At 30.8% G+C, this 13,919-nt stretch overlaps 2 protein-coding genes across 2 annotated transcripts; one reads left to right on the forward strand and one right to left on the reverse strand.

The window, feature by feature from the left end:
• Nucleotides 1-6,980: 6,980 nt before the first annotated feature.
• BDR25DRAFT_361904 (uncharacterized protein) lies at nt 6,981-7,517 on the forward strand (the record flags this gene model as incomplete). The annotated part of the gene is made up of 5 exons (XM_033696508.1): nt 6,981-7,049; nt 7,121-7,197; nt 7,256-7,280; nt 7,348-7,404; nt 7,455-7,517. 5 exons carry the CDS (start codon nt 6,981-6,983, stop codon nt 7,515-7,517), a joined length of 291 nt encoding a protein of 96 aa, XP_033541006.1.
• Nucleotides 7,518-7,541: 24 nt separating this feature from the next.
• BDR25DRAFT_272131 (actin depolymerizing protein) lies at nt 7,542-8,323 on the reverse strand. Its single transcript, XM_033687298.1, has 3 exons — nt 8,002-8,323; nt 7,755-7,916; nt 7,542-7,707 (listed from the first exon to the last, which is right to left on the reverse strand). Exons 1-3 carry the CDS (start codon nt 8,270-8,272, stop codon nt 7,682-7,684), a joined length of 459 nt encoding a protein of 152 aa, XP_033541007.1. The 5' UTR covers nt 8,273-8,323; the 3' UTR covers nt 7,542-7,681.
• Nucleotides 8,324-13,919: the final 5,596 nt, after the last annotated feature.

A 13,919-nucleotide genomic window follows, 5' to 3' on the forward strand; every position in this document is an offset into this window, starting at 1 on the left:
AGCTTTTATTATTATAGTAGTATTTTTATTCTTTCCTTTTTAAGAGTCTAGGTAATTTTAGCAGAAATGTTTTACTTTTTTATAGTTTAGGTAGGCTTTATCTTTTAGCTATTTTTATTATTCTTTTATTAAAGGCAGCTTATTATGTTCTAGAACTTAGCTCTTTTTAGAAGGGGGGCTTTGTGTATGCTTTGCATAACTAAGGTCTATTAGCTTTTTATTATATTATAAAAGCTCTTTTTTTTTAGGGATAAACTCTAGTTTCTAGAAAGTTCTCTTTAATTTTTTTTCTTTTTTACATTTCTTATAATAATTATTATAAGTTGTTACTTTCTTAATGTATTTTTTAAAAGTAGTTAGTTAGTTTATGTGCATAAACTTATTTTTTACTTTGTTATTTAGTCTGTTATAAAACATGCAGCATAGGGCTTTCTAGTTGTTCTATCTGCAGATAGCTATTTAGTCCCTAAAATGTGCTGCATAGTTTTAGACTAGCCTGCTGCCCTGTCTTATATTGTCTAGTTAGTTAGCTGCAATTTTTTTTTTATCTAGGGTCCTGTAGATAGCTAATAGAGCTGCCTTAAAATTTTTAACACTACTAAATACTTTCTCTGTTTTAGAATTAAGTAGAGCGCTATTAGCTCTAAAGTCTATCTAGTTATTAGTATAGGGTTAGAACTAGATTATAAAGGGGCCTTCTAAGTGTAATCCTATCTAGAAGATTATTTCTGCATTAGTCTAAAATACTTCTTTATTATATTACATATAGAGGTGGCATTTAGTAAAAAATAGTTAGAGGTCCTTTAATAATCTTTTAAAAGGCTTTAAAGGGGCTAGTCTTAAAGCCTTTTTAGCTACAACACTTGCTTTATCTATTAAGATGTTTTAAACTTTAGCTAGTTTTACTTGTAGTTTATATATCTAATAGGCTTAAGTAGTTGCCTTATAAGGGTTAGCTAAAGGTAGAGGGTTTTATAAGTTTATAGTTTTTTAGTAGAAGTTAGCTATCTTTTACTTAAGTTTTAATAACTTACTAACCTTATTACTAATCTGCTAGAGTTTTTTAATGTTGTCCTAGATTAAGTTAATCTGTTTTGCTAAAACAGCTTTACTTTAGGTAGAAACTTTTATAGATTCTAATAGCGCAGTGTAGGCTATGTTAGAATCTAAATTATGTTGTAAAGTTGCTATACTTTTTAAAGAAGGTAGTATTTAATGTTATAATCTTTACTTTAAAAAGCACTTAGGTCTTATAATGTTCCTAGGGGAAAGTAGGACAGATAGTAGGGGCTAGTCTTGTAGGGTGTACAGTCCTACGTACAGGCTATTAGGCTAATAGAGGGAGGGAGAGTAACTAGATTATGGTTTGCCCTATGTGCAGCAGTAGGGAGGCCAGGTTAAACAGTCCTGTTAGACAGGGTTAGAGGTATATATAGTGCAAGATATATAAATAGTATTACAGCTCTTTAGAAAGCTAAATGCTACTTAGTTTATGTAGAGAATAAACTAAACATTAAACACACTTTTTAAAAGTTGTTTAATATAGGAACTTATATACATGTGTAGGGGACGCTAAGGGGAGTTAGCAAAGTTTATAGAAGTCTGCTAAGAAGAGCTCCTTAAGCTCCCTTAAACTCCTAGTAACACGCGGCCTGCTTTCCTATTAGACAGAGCATTCTTCTATGATCTTGGGAAGCCGTGCTGCCTCCGTGTCCTCCGACTGGTCCGTAAGCGAGCCCTGCTCCAATCCAGCTAGATTGTGGAGCACTGCTGGTGGGGTTACGCTGGTCCAACCGTAGACCGTAACAATTAGCTACAGCTGCTAGCTAAGAGGGAAATCCTTACACATCTAGCTTAAGTATGTGCTAAATAATTACCTGCTTTTTATTATTATTTAGCTTTTATAAGTTAGCTGTATAATTAGCTTAGAAAAGTTGTCTAGCGCGTTAGTTGCTTATTATTTTTTAAAAAACTTTATAGATAGCTGCAGCATGTTGCTTAAAAAGTGTTATATTTTATTTAAAAGTCTAAAGCATAAGCTGCATTTAATGTTTTTTTAACACATCTAAGTAGTGTTATTAAGAATGCATTAGTGTAAGAAGGGTAGTGTAGTAGGGTCTTAGCAAAAGTAAGCAACTTAGGTGTGTAAGTAACTTGCCTGTGAAGTACGTTACTTAATTAAAGCTAGGAATTAGCTAGCTATTATTTACTTTTAAGTATTAATTTACTTATACACTTACTTTATAATAAGTAATTTAATTAGATATAAAGTTATTAGCTTAGCACTTATATACTTTTTTTTAAAAAAGTAAAACAACTTATATTAAGTATCTATAAAAAGTGTAATAAGTAACAAAGTATATAAATAGTAATAATTTTCTTATTTTTATAGTATTACTAAAAATAAAGTAATTTATTAGTAAACCTTATTCTACTTAATATATTTTAGTTAATAAAATAAAAAGTTAAGTAAAATCTTTTTTTTAAATACACTAGTTAGTTATAATTTTTTAAATAAACTTTAGTAACACTATTTTTTTATTACTTTATATATTTCTTATATTCTTTTTTTTAAAAACTATATACTTAATATAAGTGCACTTTTATATTAATTTACATGCAGTTTACTCTAGCATATATAATGTAAAACATATTAATATTATAGTTAGTTATGTTTATTCTACCTTTTTAGCTATATTAGTGTGTTAGAGATTAGCATTAGCTACATTAGTGTGTTAGAGATTAGCATTAGCTACATTAGTGTGTTAGAGATTAGTATTAGCTACGCTTAGTTATAGGCTCTGATTAGTTATATAATACAGTTAAATGTTGTTATTATACGTCTATTACCTATCTAATACTACTTTGCTAAACATTATGCTGCAACTATTCTTTACTCTAAACAACTAACCTTAATGCGCTAACTATTCCTCTAAGCAACCTTTGCTTTTATAGATTATTTATAAACTGTTGTAGTATTTTAAGACTTTATACACAGCTATAGTATATTACTTAAAAAGTATTATGTTTTAATTTAAAATTTAAAATATAAACTATATTTACTATTCCTTTAACATCTCTAAGTAGTGTTATTAGAAATGCATTAGTGTAAAAAAAAGTAGTTTAGTGTAGTTTTAGTAAAAGTAAGTAACTTAGGTCTGTAAGTAACTCGCCTGTAGTGAACGTTGGTCCTTAACAGAAAACCTTGTAGTACCCTTGTATCTATAGCGTATAATCTATTAACTGCTATAATAGTGTCTCTATTGCTTAGGAAGCTTGCAATCTGCTTCGCAGTCTTCTTATCTACTTTTTTTTATTTATAGGTCGTGAAGTAGTCGCGCGTGTGAGGCGTTGTTAAAGGCGCTAGAAACGTTAAGCAGGAACGTATTCTTTAGTTGTTGCGCTCACGGTTCTAGCTTAGTGCTTAGTAGTAGGTGGTCTGAGGCGCTAGCGTTTCTAATAGAAAGTAGTACAATTAATACTTTTGCTCCACCTACAATCACGTAAGGCAAACAAATGTAACTATATTTTTAACTGTTATAATTTAATTAATAAGGCTTAAAAGTAAGCAGTATTATAATTAAAGTAAACTCTTTTAAGGTTGCAGTCTCTAACGCGCGTAAGAGCTAGAGAAGCGTGTTTGTGCTACTATTTATGTGTTAGTGTAGTACTAACTGCAGAGATTCTACTATATTACAGAGCAGTGTTGTTTTACTAGTAGTTCTTACCTTTATTAACATCTCTATTCTATATTTCTTTATTATCTTTATTATCTTTATTATAGCGATGTTAAATTAGATCTAGAGGGGCTAACACAACTTATCTAACTAGGCCTAGGCTTTAAGCTTAGCCTTATCTCTAGTAGCTTATTACGCTAGTTCTTGTTAACTTAAGAAGTTACACTCTTTGCTTTTCTAGTTCTTATCTTATAAAGGGTCTCTGTCTCTTAGTGTTTTTAATGCCTAATTAAAAGAGTTTTTTAAAAATTATTACTTTAACTCTAGCTAGGCCTTTACTATTAAGTAAAATAATATATTAGTAGTAGGAAAAAAGCTAGATGTAGAGTAGCTTAAATACTAAATAAAGCACCTTAGCTAGCTTTAATAAGAGTGTAGATTATTAGCTATTTAGTAGTACAGTGCTAACTTTTAGCATATACATAATAATAGCTTAAAGGTAAAAATTTAGCTCTACTATTTTTATTACTTTTAAAAAGTGTATAAAGCTAGCAAAATTATTAGTAGCTATTATTATATTATAGCTTATCTGCTTAAGAACTACTAGATAAATGTTACTAGAAAAAAGCTCTTACCTAATAGTTCTTACTAGCTAGTAAACTTTTATAAAGTAGTGTTAGCAGTAGGCTTTGCAAAAGCTATAAGTTATAATTTATAGTAAAAAGAGTTATTACAGACTACTTTTATTAACTAAGTAATTTTCTAAAATATCTTTTTTTTAACATATTATTAGTAAAACTTTAAAGCATTATTACTTAAAACTAAGAGAATCTTCCTAGCGCTTTTTTTATATCTTCTACTACTATTTTAAACTACGTACATGTAGGGCTTATATCGTAAAAGAAGGAAATTTAAATAATACTAAAGTTAGCCTACTTAAAAATTATGTTAAGTGTTTATATATAAACTTTTTTAAACTACCTCTTCTTTTTTAAAGTAGTAGCTTACTTTATTAGTAAGTGTACCTTAGCTTATTTTTAGTGTCTTAGTAGTAAAAATTAAAACAACATAACTAACATTTTTATATTAAATGCTAACTTCTTATAAAGAGACTTTTTTATTAGCTTCTATAATTTTTTTAGTAATTATATAAAACTAAACTAAGCGTAGGCTATTATCTAAGTTATTAAGAATTATAATATTATGTTAAAATTTTATGTTTTATTACTAATAACATGTTAAATAATAATAACATTATAATCTTAGTTTTAGAGAAACATCTTAGCATAGACCTTAATAGGCAACACTGCCTGCGCTGCGCTAGTTATACTATATAATTAGTAGTAAAACCTGTTATCTATAGTAAAGGATTAAGCTAATTTAAATCTGTCTTAGCCTAGGCTACTTTTTAAAAGTAGTTTGTTTAACTTATACTAAAAGCATAAAGTTATAAGAAAACTTTATAATTTTATTAATATAATTCTTTTCTTTTATAAGTGCTATAAAGCCTTTAAAGTAGTTTAATAATCTATATTTAATAAAGACCCTGTTTAAAGCTTTAGCACTCTTAACTTAGTTTAAGATAGAAATGTCTACTAGCATTCTGTTTATTTTATAGTCTTTTATTATTTAGAGCTTACGGATGCTATTATAAAGTTTATTTATAAGTAGTAATGCACTAAGGATAATAAGAATAATGTCTACATACCTAGCAACATAGCTCTATTAGATACAATTACTAAAAAAGAGTAAAAGTAAACTAAGTGTTTTATAAAGTTTTTTAAAGTCTTTTATTAGATAATAAAAAGACTAAAAAGAAATATAAAGTAAGGTTTACTATAGATGTTTATTATTAATATGTAATTACTCTACACTAAGCTATTGTAGATAAAGGCAACACTAGAGCCTAAGGCTAATAGCTACTTTAAAAGTAGTGTTTTATATAGACTAGAAAAGCTACTTATATACTAAAAGAAGTTTATTATAGATCCCCTAGTCTTTTACTATATAGTTATAACTATTTTTTACTTAAAACTTTGTCTTTATTAGTTTAAAAACTATTAGAGGCATTATAGCTTATAGCATAAAAAGATAAAAGCTTTAATGCTGAAAGTCTTTTAAAAGTATATAAATGCTAAGAAAACTTTAAAGCTTGCTTCTTACTATAATAACTTTTTAGACAACTTTATTATAGCAAAAGATAATAGTCCCTTGTATAAGAAATCTTTAGATTAGTAGCTCTAGGTTAGTTAGCGCAACTATCCTGTACTCTTTAAGATAGCACTTAATTTCCTATGTATACCCTCTATAAGCTGCAACTGCAAGAAAGCTTTTAGTAGAGGAAAAAGAACAGTTACTTGTAACTGTAATTATCTTTTAGGCTTTATAATTAAAGCTTTACAACTCTAGAAGAACTAGCTATGTTATAAAGTTATTTTTTAGTAAATTAAATAACCTTACATGCTATATTAAAAGTAAGAGAGACTTTACTACTCTAAAAGCTTTAACAGTTACGTTGTAACTTTTAGTAAAAAGTTAAAAAGTATAAGTAGCTTTAATTAAACTGTAACTTAATTATATTAACCTCTACTGTTAAGTACAGCAAACAAAAGTATATAATAAGTAAGACGTAACTTGTCTAGAAAGCCTGAGTCAAATCGTACTACTTCCTGATGGAAACGCTGTGAGTCGCGGTCAAGCTCCCACTCTATTTCGTTCCTAATCACTGTCTACGAGTCCTATAGTCACCATGCACAAATTAATAGTTGATCACTAGGCTCTTCCTTAAACGTGATTAGGCTAGGAGTTAGTGTATTGTTAAGCTTATGGGCTTTAATAATTGCTAGTAGGTCTTTAGATTCTCAATGTATGCGCCTAACACCTAATCTTCGCTAAAGGGGTATGCGGGTTAAAATCACCAAGTAGTATCTGCTTGTTTTCTTAGTGCGTATTAAGGGCAATTTGTATGTCTCGTAGTGCAGTTTCTCTATTTGAAGTATGTCCCCTTGTGTATTCCTTAAAACCCCACTTTGTATGGTCTAGCCTCTTCTTCGCAAAGGAGCAGACTATAGCTAGGCCTTCATAATCCCTTGCTAGGAACCAGAGATGGAAGATATCTCTCGCCGGATGGTGGGTGGCGGTCACGAACGGGTTCCACTATGGCTCTAAGATAGCTAGAATATCGTACTCGTGAACGCGGGGATGCCGAAGCAGAATTGCTATTACTGCGTCTCTTAACTTGCGAACGCTGTACTGTAGGGTAGTTCATGTAGTGTTCTAATTCATGCCTTAGTATCTAAGTCAATGCCCATCTCTTGGTTGTTCTCTTTTGTCAGCTGTGTGTTGTTACTCATCACTTCTATCGCCCTCCTAGTGAGTATAATATTCCTCTATGGCCTCTAGCTACTAGTAGCTTGTGTCAATTGGTTCTCCTAATCCCTTAGGTTAACTATGGTTCCGGTGTTGGTCCTCTTCTGTTCTCATCCGGCTTGCGATTAGCTTCTAGTGGATCGAGTAGCCTGTGGGGGTGCTATATTCTAGCTAGGCTAGTTCTGTTGTACAATGGCCGGCGCTTCTAGCTGCACTATTCAGGCTCTTAGTTCTGTAACTTAATGGTATTAAGGCCACATTCTGTATGCGAACTTCGCCTTAGCTATCTAATCCTTCCTAGTTAGGCAATAGCGGTTCCAGGTGGCAAACAGTGTTAATCGTAGTTAGTGAAAGCGGGGTCTGCTAGTTAGGGAAACAATTTCAATGAAGTGGCCCTACAGTGAGTAGCCTGAATTTGACCATAATTCTTTTAGTTGCATTAAGAGTATTCGACTGCAGCACGATACGTAATCTTGTGTGAGAGTAATACTAGGCCCTGGGTCTGAACGCACACAAGTTTAGTTGTTGTCTAGTTTATGTCTACTTATCAGCTTCTCGTGGCTAATACAGAGGAGTGCTAAGATACTAGACTACTTTCCTTCTTTCTCGTCTCTAGGTATGATCTCCGTCCGTGTTCAGTACGTTGATTTTTGACGATCATCTATTTCCATGAAGTAAGCCCTTTCGGTTATATTATGGACAACTTACAATTAGCGCCCATCGCCTTTCTCAACTTCATGACCACTACCTCTTGCTCAAGATCTTTCTTATCATCGGTTTGGATTTCGACGGCATAACTTCTAAGAACCTGCTTAACCTGACCGGATTGGAAGCTCATTTTAGCCTTGCGCATGATTTTCGTATTCGGGCCTGAAAAATACATATCGTCAACAAACCCTACATTTCCCCTACTAGAGTTCATTGTGGTCCGAGGGCCCTGGGTAAACTGACTTACCAGCCCAGACTACAAAGGCGAATTTCGTGCGCTCGCTGTATTCGTCGTTTCCCAGCGTCACCCGTACATATCCATATGCTGCCTCATCATCCCCCAGACATTCGCACATTTCTGCGATATCCCCCGTGCCAGTTTTGTCCAGCTTCAGCGAGTCCGGTGTTCCCGATGCGTACTTCAACACCAGCCATGTCGTCTCTGACTTGTCGGATCTGACATCTTCGTACGCCTGAGCGATGTCCACATCAGAAAGAATATCACTAGGGGCTGGCATAATTCGGTTTGTTGTGTTGTGTGAGTTGAGCGGGTGCGGTGTCGAAGTCCGCTGAAGAGGCGGTGTGCGGTTGTCAGAGGTGAGCTTATCTCAGCTGGCTTAGCTAGTTAATAAAAACTACCCCGAAAGTAGTACTAGTCTCGAAAATATTTTACACCACAAGCGAGCGGACCACATACGCAGATGGACAAGCGCATGGACCATCCCATTACCCATAACGCATCAACAATCCCGTATCCAATCGTCTTCGAACCGTGCTAGGGTTATCTTAGCTGTCCGAGTTCTTCGAACGACGCGTTAATAACCAAGCGACGCGCTTCAGCCCTCTACAATGCTAGTTGAACGACCCTCCACTGAAGACACGCTGGGAGCGCTGTATGACATAACTGCAACGCTAATTCAAAGAAGGCGGCTAAGCTTAAAGAGAAGGCAATGATTAAGCATGCTAGTCCTGAAGGCTAGCGAGGGGGAAGTAGAAATAGTGTTGAGTTTAGTGAAGAAAACTGTATCCTTACTATTGAACCAGGTTTTATACCCAAAACCTAGCTTAGGGGTAGCGTTGTCAGCAAGATAGCTAGCGCCACCTGCAACACAACTGCTGTGTACTGCGGTTTCTTGCATGAGCTGAGAAGGGGTCATATGGGAAGCGAGTCGACAAGGTAGTGAGATCTAAACAAAGTGGACTGTTCAAGTGTATTGTAAAGTCTTAAGAGCTCGATAGAGCTCTGGGCTGACTATATACTATACGAGAGAGGAGCTATGCCTAATGAGTGAATAGTGCAGCACATAGTATACACCTTATAATATACTTATAAACATTATAGTAAAGGTATAGCTAGAAGTATTTTTTTAAAAAAAGTCTATAGTCTTTTTAACACTATAATGCCTTTTTATATAGTTATTATAGTAGCTCTTTGTTAAAATATTTTAACATAAGGTTTTATTATCTAAGAACTACACTCCTCTATTCCTACATAGAACATCTATAGGGTTATGCTTCTAAAATAGGGTGCTTTTTTTTACTTTACTTACTTTTTTTTTATTAAGAGTGCATTTAACTATTAAGCTACATTATTTTCTTATACTTACTTAATATACTTAAAGAAATGTTCTAAGACTTTTAAAGCATAAGTATTTTTATTTTATATAGCTATAATAGTAAAATAGTTTAAGAATAACATTTTATAAATATAAAAGTAATAAAGAAACTCTTTTATAACATCCTAAGTTTATTATTATATTATAAGTTCTCTATAAAGAACCTGCAGCACTTTAGAATTAACTACTCTATAACTACTATAGTTTGTAGAAATAATAAGTTAAGTTAATAAAGGCGCACCTTTAATAACTAATGTTATGTTAGGTAGATTTAGATCTTCCCTAGGTATAGTACAGCGCCCTGCTAGGTTGCTGTTAGGTAATGTTATACTATACACTGCCTAACTAGCGTAATAAGCTATAGATGTTTAAATTATCTACGCCTAAAGCCTTTACTATAAAGTTAAAAGCATTATATTTTATAGTAATTTTACTTCTTTTAAAAAGACTTTTTTTATATAATTAGGTCTTTTAAATAGGCTACTAGCTAGGTCTTTTAAACTTAGCTTGTATTTAGTTTTAAAATTAAACTACACTAGTTCTTCTATTTAGTAAGCTTACTTAGAGAAGAGCTTTTTTATTATTATAAAATAGTGAAAATTATTATAATTAGAGAACACCTAGATTACACTTAGAGTGTACTTTAAATAGTGCCTTTAATATTTAAAGCTCTTTATAATTATATATAACTTCTTATTATGTGTATGCTAACAGAGTTATAGACTGCTAAACTTACAGCTTTAGAAGGCTATAAGCCTTTAGTAGTAATTTACTACTAGCTTAAAAAACTAAGGCTAGAAAAGTATTACTACTATAGTAAACTTACAAGTGTTTATAATAATTATTACTAGCTTTAAATAAATTAAAGTGCTGAAGAACTAAAGCATTTATAAATTTTAACTAAAAAGTTAGAAAAGTGTTATAGCTTTTTTTAGGCTAGAACTATTTCTAGTACTACTTTATAAAACTCTTATAATTCTACTTTACCTTCTTCTTCTTCCTTTTTAAGTTAGGGCCTTTATTAGGTAGACTTAGAGCTTAAGCAGTTATTATATAGTCTACTAGTAAGTATATAATTTTCAAGTAATTATAAACAAATTTTTAATAAAAGTTTATAAAGCTTAAAAATACTTAGATATCTTTAAAGCTTTTTAGCTTAGGCTATTTCTTAATTATCTAAACACACACTAAGTTTATTACTACACCTTCTAGTGTAACTATAAAGCTTAGGAACTTTATAGCCTTTATTCTAAAAAAAATTTAAATACTTTATAGTATAATTTTTATTTTACTAGTTAATTAAAAACTTTAAAAATATATTACTTATAGTTCTTTTTATCTTTAAAGTAAATAAAGACGTTATTTAAGTAGATAACATAGGTTCTATCTAATAAGACTAAAAGGTAGCTAAGGCATTAGCTAAGCTAAAAGGCATAATAATGTACTTAAAATGCTTATACTACATCTTAAAAGTAGTTTTCTACTTATCTTCTTTCTTAATGTAAAGCCTATAGTAGGTGTTATAAAGGTTAAGCTTTATAAAGATTTTAGCCTTTAATAAGTAATCTAATATTTTACTTATAAGTAAAATAAAGTATTAGTTTTTAATTATAATTTTATTAAGACCTTAATAGTTAATATAGAGTTATAGTATTCTATCTAGTTTTAAAATAAAAAGAATAAGAGTACTTTTAAACAACCTGCTTAGGCGTATCTAACTCTTCTTCTAGGCTACATTAAGGTATTCCTGCAGGATATCTAGTTTATAGTAAAAGAGGTTATAGATTAAAAAGTTTAAAATTTTTTAATTTTTATAGCATAATTATGCTTACTATTTAGCCTAAAAATATTTATATAATGTTTGCTAAAAGTATACTACTAATAGTAAAACTTAAAGGAAATATGCGTAAGTTTTTTAGAGTCTAGAGTGTTATTAGCATTATAAGTGCTTAGATACCTATTGCTGTTGTTAAAAAGTACCTAGGCAACGCCTATAAGTAGTGTAGCCTAGTAGTAGCCTTTATTATAAATACTAGCTACTATATAATAAGCTATAGCTTTAGGAAGCTATAAAAGCTTTAAAAATATTTTAACACACTTTTAAAAAATATTTTTAGATTTTAAGCCTGTTATCCTTTACCTAGAGTAGACTTTAATAATAAAAGGACTTTATGTTCTACACTATGTTGCTACTAGGCCTAAGGGCTTACAAGTGTTACGGTCCACGAGTGGACTAGGCGGAACCCTAACAACATGCCCCACTGTTTAGACGATCAAGCATGGAACCCCTTTATGCTTGAATGGGAAGAGCCGGAGGACCCCGCTACGTCGGCGGGCCCTGAGTATCTAGAACAGGCCATGGACGAATACGTCGTCTAATAGGGAGGCCCCGCTAGTAATTGCAGTAATTGCAAGGATTAGCAAGCTAAGGCTGCAATTACTACACAATAGATTGCGGAAATTGCTAGGATTAGTAAGCTAAGGCTGCAATTACTACACTATAGTAAAAGGTATATAAGGCCTTTATTAATTAACTTTTAAAAGGTGTAATTAAAGTTTAGTTTATCTTTATAAACTAAGTAGCATTCTAGCTTTTTAACAAGCTGTAATACTAGTTGTATATCTTGCACTATATATACCTCTATTTCTATTCCTACAAACTGTTTAACTAAGCGCCTTATACTGCTATCTAAGGTTAAACTATAATATAGCTAACTCTACTATTCTAACTATACCTAAGCTACACTAAGAACTGCGCATTTAAGGTACTTTCCTCTTCTTACCTCTAATTCCCTTCTCTAGCCTGCGTGCTTGTGGCATTCTAATAAAGGGACTCTATTAAGTAAGGATTATAACATTAATTACTACCTCTTTAATAAAGTATAAATCCTAGACAAACTACTTTTAATGTAGGGATAATTAGCTTAGCTCTCTCTAGATTAAGTAAGAACCTTACACGAAATAAAAAAGCTCTAATAAAGTAATTAAATGCTATGTAGAATAAGCTTTAAAAACTAAAGGTAATAAGATAAGAAATAATTACTTTAAAATAAAACTTAGTGTAAGCAGCGTAAACTTAAAGACTGTAAGCTTTAAATTCATAGATTTAAGCTCTATAAATAGAAGTTATAAACCTTTAAAACTTTTCTTAAGAAAAAATAAGTATAGCTGCTAAGAAAATATTAAAGTTAGCTTTACTTAAACTTTTTACTAAAAGCTTAAAAGATCTAAAGCCTTTCTTTACATAGTGCTACTTATATACATAGTATAATTAAGGACTATTTTAATTATATAAAGAAATAATATTATAGATAGAACTTTACTTTAATAGACTACTTACTGTTTAGTTCTAACTCTACACCAACAACTAGATAAACTTTGAAGCAAATAGCTATACACTTTTGCCTAAGACTAAAAAAGTGTTTAGTAGTATTAACTTTTTTAAAGAAGCCCTTACTATAAATTATAAACTAATAGATAAAGAAAGATTTGCAGCAGATAAAATAAACACTTTATAATAAAAAAAAGAGATAGTGTAACATTACGCAGTACGCTTCCGCAAGCAGCTAGCTATTTGTAGGTAGATAGACTAAAAAGCCCTCTGCAGAATGTTCTATAAAGGACTTTATAACATAATTAAAGATAAATTTATGCACAATAGAAAGCTAAATACTTTAAAAAGATACATTAAAAAAGCAACAACAGATAATAACTAATACAAAAAACATAAATAAAAAAAAGAAATAAGATAAGATAACTTAGAAGCCTAAGCTAGTACCTAAAAAGAAAGAAGCTCTCTATTATAATAAAAAGCTAATAAATCTTAGTTATGTAAAACACACATATAGTAACTTCTAAAAGAAGATTAGAGCTTCTAGAAAAGGTAACAGACTACTAGTAATAAAGAAGCGGAAAAAACAGCTTTAAAAAAAAGCCTACCTAAACTGTAGAAAAGTAGGTTACTTCTATTAGAAATACCTAGACTTTAAAAAAGTAGAGAATAAAGATACTACTATAGTAATAAAAGCTACTACTATAGAATAAGATCTTATAGAGAATAAGATAAAAAAAGAATTAAATACTTTTTCTACTAAAGATATAGAGAAAACTATCCCTCTATAAACTGCTTTATATTATATTAGAAAGTAAAGCTTTAGGAGTTTAACATCCTTAATAAGGCGCTGCAGGAAGTAGTAATCCTTAAAGAATACTAAACTACTACGCAAGTTTAAAGGTACATAGAAAATGTTAAAACAAAATAAGAATAATTTCTTTTTAACTATTAAATAATAGAAACTTTTGCTAAAGAACTTACTAAATAATTTTAGTAATGTTAATGCTAGAAATATAGAGAGCAGTAGAACTACTAGAACTATTATCTAGTAGTAAACTATAAAGTATTTATAAGAAACAACTATAAAACTTATAAAGCTATTAAACATATAGTAAAGGCACTTTATAACATATTAGAAGAAAAAGAGTAATAAGAATTTATTAAAGCTATCTAGAATAGGTAGAAGTAGCACTTTTATAAAAATGCTACTTTTAA

This window comes from Lindgomyces ingoldianus (assembly GCF_010093535.1).
Source record: "Lindgomyces ingoldianus strain ATCC 200398 unplaced genomic scaffold BDR25scaffold_48, whole genome shotgun sequence".
NCBI classification, from domain to species: Eukaryota; Fungi; Ascomycota; class Dothideomycetes; order Pleosporales; family Lindgomycetaceae; genus Lindgomyces; species Lindgomyces ingoldianus.